Source organism: Numida meleagris, chromosome 2, assembly GCF_002078875.1.
Source record: "Numida meleagris isolate 19003 breed g44 Domestic line chromosome 2, NumMel1.0, whole genome shotgun sequence".
Taxonomy (NCBI): Eukaryota; Metazoa; Chordata; class Aves; order Galliformes; family Numididae; genus Numida; species Numida meleagris.
The window spans coordinates 48,782,470-48,787,418 of NC_034410.1; the positions used below are offsets into that span (position 1 = coordinate 48,782,470).

Genomic DNA, 4,949 nt, shown 5'->3' on the forward strand with positions numbered 1-4,949 from the left:
AAACGAAAATAAGCAGATAAGTTCAATCTAGCTAAATGTAAAATAAGAGTTAGAATTTTTGCTGGGAAAAAGAAAAAAAAAGGTAGGGAGATTTTATTTCCTAACTCTAACCTGCATACGTTTAGGGTTTGATCCTTCCTGATTTTTGTCTTGATGTGATATATGTAACATGTGATTTTCTGTGAAATTGTTAGAAATAAAAAATACTTCATTTTTTTTTATGTTACTAGCTGAGAAATCTGGGGGGATCTTCCATTAATATTTTTTTTCACCCGGTCTGACTTGCAAGAGTTTAATATCGTGATTCAGAAAGAGGAAAACGTGGAGGGACAAAAACTCAGAAATTTAAGTCAAAAAGTGATTTTAAAATGTTTAACCATCAGTTTAATAGAGATATGGTACTTTTCAGTTTTAGGACTGCTCTCGCTCTTCTCATTTTTTTCACCCAGGGGAATTTGTATTAATGAAATTTATGTATTGCTTTATCATGTTTTGCATTTCTTTGAGTTCCATGGTAGTGAGAGTTCAAAGGGCTCGTTTAAAAATAAGATAAATGAGCAGGGAGCTAATCATACATTTAAAATATTGATTTACTGTGTACTTATCTGTAGGAGATGTGGCTTTTTAGTTGTGATATCCTGAGGATTTCAAGTGATTTTAAAATTCTGGACAGCACTTGATTTTTAATAAGCAAGCATTTGCAATTGATATTTATGAGAAAAATATAGATTGTGCATTTATACACATGCACTCCTGTATGTACAGAGCGCACACAGACAAATGCAAGGTGCATGAGAATGTGTGTGTAAGTCGGCAAACTTAGTAAACGGAAATATTTAAATTTTGTGCTGGCCCTCTTTCAGGTAACTTAAGATTATAGAACCATGCTAACACTACCGTTTGATGAGTCTGTTGTAATGCCAGAATCCCAGATGTGCAGAAAGTTTTCCAGAGAAAGCGATGACCAAAAGCAAATAAAGAACCCGGAAAGCTTTTCGAAGCAAATCATACTCCGAGGGAAGAATATTAAAAGGTCTCCTGGAGAAGATACAGAGAAAGAGGAGGAAGAGGAGGAGAGGGAGGAGGAGGATGAGAATGGCTTGCCCAGAAGAAGAGGCCTTCGGAAAAAAAAGACGAGCAAGATCAGGATGGAAAGGATCAAATTCAGGCGACAAGAAGCCAACGCACGCGAGAGGAACCGGATGCACGGCCTTAACGATGCTCTGGACAATTTAAGGAAAGTGGTCCCTTGCTACTCTAAAACACAAAAACTATCTAAAATTGAAACGTTGAGACTAGCCAAGAACTACATTTGGGCTCTTTCTGAAATTCTGCGAATTGGCAAGAGGCCTGACCTGCTCACCTTTGTCCAGAACTTGTGCAAGGGTCTGTCCCAGCCTACGACAAACTTGGTGGCGGGATGCCTGCAGCTGAATGCCCGAAGCTTCCTGATGGGCCAGGCAGGCGAAGGTGCCCATCATGCCCGCTCGCCCTACTCCACCTTCTACCCCCCCTACCACAGCCCTGAGCTCGGCACTCCCCCAGGGCATGGGACTCTAGACAACTCCAAGTCCATGAAACCCTACAACTACTGCAGTGCGTATGAGTCCTTCTACGAGAGCACTTCCCCTGAGTGTGCCAGCCCACAGTTTGAAGGTCCCTTAAGTCCTCCCCCAATTAACTATAATGGGATATTTTCCCTGAAGCAAGAAGAAAGCTTGGACTATGGCAAAAATTACAATTACGGCATGCATTACTGTGCAGTGCCACCCAGGGGTCCCCTTGGGCAGAGCTCGATGTTCAGGTTGCCTACAGAGAGCCACTTCCCTTACGACTTACATCTGCGCAGCCAGTCTCTCACCATGCAAGATGAATTAAATGCAGTTTTTCATAATTAATGAGGAAAATGAAAATAAACAGTGGTCATTCACCTCCCCATCTAATTAAGAGCGAGCAGATGCTTGGGCACTGCGTAATTGGCACAACTCTATTTAACGTGTTTACTAGTTTCTAAAGTGTGTTTCAACTATTGTGGGGATTTTCTATGTATTAATAAATCCCTTTTCTGATAAGCATTTTTTCTTTTTTTTTTTTCCTTTTTTTTCTTTTTTTTCTTTTTGGTCTGTAAACACTGTGAAATTATGTTTCCTCACAGAGGTTATTACCCCCCTCCTTTTTTTCTTTTTGTTTCCCTACTTGCTTGATTTGTTGAGCAGTGTGTCTGAACAGCACCGCCGAAATAGAAGCATACACACTGTGTAAAGTCAATGTCTATTTTGATTGTACAGTAATTATACAAATGCATGTTATTGAAATCAGATGAATAAAAATGATGTATTTATAATTGGTAGAAATTATATATTATGTATTTGAAGGAGAACTGGATTTAAAAATATTCTGAACTTTAAAGAAATTATCTCAGAACTGAGATGGGCTTGCAATATGCAGAGGTGAGAGAGCAGCAATATTGAAAGCTATGCAAAAACAAAAAAAACACACACACACACAAAAAAACAAAAACAGATTTTCTGGTTGTTGTTTTTGGGTAAGCTAACAAAAAAGCAGTGACTGTCACTGAAATTATTCAACCTGGCCTTTAGAGTGTTGCTGGCAGGGGCCACATGCTAATATTTTAGAAGATGTTGTTGAAATTTTGCCTCAGTTATTTTGACCATATATAATCAGCACTTTTTTGTATTATTCTGACTTCAGATGTAAAGGTTTGTTATAACAATGTATAACTGTGGTTTCTCACTACGTATTTTAAATGCAATTAAACATAGATGTTTCCACTTTTAAAATACATCTATTAGCTGTGATGCTGTATTTTGCCTGATATTTATTATTTCACAGTATACAGTTGCCTTTGGTCTTGCCTACACAGCTTTCTGCCCCGCTCCCCCATAGCACTTGAGCCTGGAGATGGAAATCATGATTTATCAAGGCGAACTTCTCTCTACTTTACATCAGCAGCGCAGCAAACCAGACCCAAAATAGCACAGCTGTATGCTGTGAGTTAAACGAAACACAGATTAGGGGAAGAAGGTAACTTTACAGCTCAACGAAACACAGATTCTGCATTTCATATGGGCAAGGCTCTGAGTGCATGTGCAGGTCACAGGCTGCTCTGAACACAGCCAAACTCAGCCTTTGCTAATAAACAGAACAACTAAGCTACAGAGGTGCCTGCAGCCCACACTCATGGAGCCGCTCACAAAGCCTGCGTGCCACTGGCACCTTGGCAGGTGAAGCTCCGCTGCGCCTTGGCTCCTCCTTGGTTACTCAGAGCTATTTCCCGATGAGCCTCTAGGTCTGTGAAGGGGCAAGGTGTCTTCATTTTGAGAGGTACAGAGCGGCTACTTGACAACCATTCACTGGAAGTACCAAAACGCTACACTGTGACAGAGTAGGGAACTCCCCTTTAAAAATATTTGAAAAGCGTAGATACCACCTTTAGGTTATAGACCCTGGGCTGCATCACAGCCTGGGTGTAAATGTGTTAGCATCACATGAACCTCAGACCCTCATTTGAGTGACAGCTTGACAAAGAGGTGACATTATAACTTGTCTAATTTCACATGTGCCTTATCACACATTGCTTCTCCTTCAGGACAACAGCCATCTGGTGTCCATCTCTTCTCAAAAGACCAGGCCCAAAGTTCCAACACTTGGTTCATGGTCTAAATGTTGTCATGCGGGAGAAGCATTGGACATGTGGTTTTGCTCAGCCATCATCTTCTCTAGATATAAATGTCAAGCCCCAAACAGAACTTCTGAAAGCACAGTTTTGAGCCATGGTTCATGAAGTTGTCTCAGGATTATCCCAGCATTCAGCAGTGTCAGGGCTGGGCAAGAAGTAAGCAGCAGCTCTTTACCTGGTGATGGGAATGAGTGCTGGGTTGAAAACATCCCTGGGTTCTTTGCAGCAAATATAAGAGAGGCTTGGGGAAAGAGAGTAGGGTAAAACATGGAAGAGGAGGGGGATATATCCTCCTGCCAAACAGCAGGCTGCATCTCAAGCCCTACTCCAGCAGGCCATAACTTTGTCTAGCACCTGAGGGCTGTGGTGCTGAGATGGAGCAGGGTGCGTTCACACGAGCAGCAGGCAAAGCAAGGAGGCAGCTGTAAAGTTCTGCACCAAGGTAAGGAGATGCCTGTCAGGATACATTTAGCAGGCAACCGAGGGGTGCAAGGACTTTGAGCTCTGCAATCTAGGGGTCTCCAGCTCTGCGGCCCTATATTAACTTCATAACTCATGGGCCACTTCCAGTTTTCCCTGCTGGCAGAAGAACCAAGAGGAAGGGGGAGGAAAAATACCCCTCCCTGCCAGTCTGGATCTTTCTCGCTCACTCCATGACAGATGGGGAGGCAATTCACAGCCAGATTCCCCCTCTTGTAGCTCAAGGCAGGCACCACACTTGCTCAGGGCACTGCAAATTGAAAAGCCAGTCCAGAATAAATAATGGAGCAAGTCATAGAAAAATACTGAGTTTGCATCAAAAAAAAAAAGACAAAAAAGACATTCCCTGTCTGGGAGGGTATGGATTATTTAGAGATACCGAGATAGGGAATTCCCTGGAAGGCAGACTCTCTCCCATACCTTCTCTGTCACAAACACAACAGAGATTTCTGTGTGCCTTAGCTGGCCCATCGCAGAATACAAGGGCTCTGAAGCAATTTATAAAAACCTTTGAAGTTGCCTTGTTTTAGATACCAAATCCAAGCATGGAGAATGCCAGAGTGCTTTAAACCCACAGGAATAATAGCCAGTGGGTTTCTTTACCCTGTCTGCACATTATAGGGTTTGCCTCCTCCCAACCCCATTCATACAGCAAAACAAAGCTGCTCATTTCTGCCTGCCTTCTTCTCCTCTTAACTACCTTCCCCTCTTTGAGGACAGGGATATATAAAACAGTGACTGCTCCAGAAAAATTAGGTGAGAAGTTTCT

General features: G+C 42.2%; 1 protein-coding gene across 1 annotated transcript in view; it reads left to right on the plus strand.

Annotated features, from left to right (window-relative positions):
* Nucleotides 1–2,794, plus strand: part of NEUROD6 (neuronal differentiation 6) — a 26,583-nt gene extending 23,789 nt beyond the window's left edge. The window contains exon 5 of the mRNA XM_021388876.1: nucleotides 864–2,794. Coding sequence (XP_021244551.1) covers nucleotides 885–1,898 — 1,014 coding nt within the window. The 5' untranslated portion in view covers nucleotides 864–884 and the 3' untranslated portion in view covers nucleotides 1,899–2,794. The remainder of the gene's footprint in view (nucleotides 1–863) is intronic.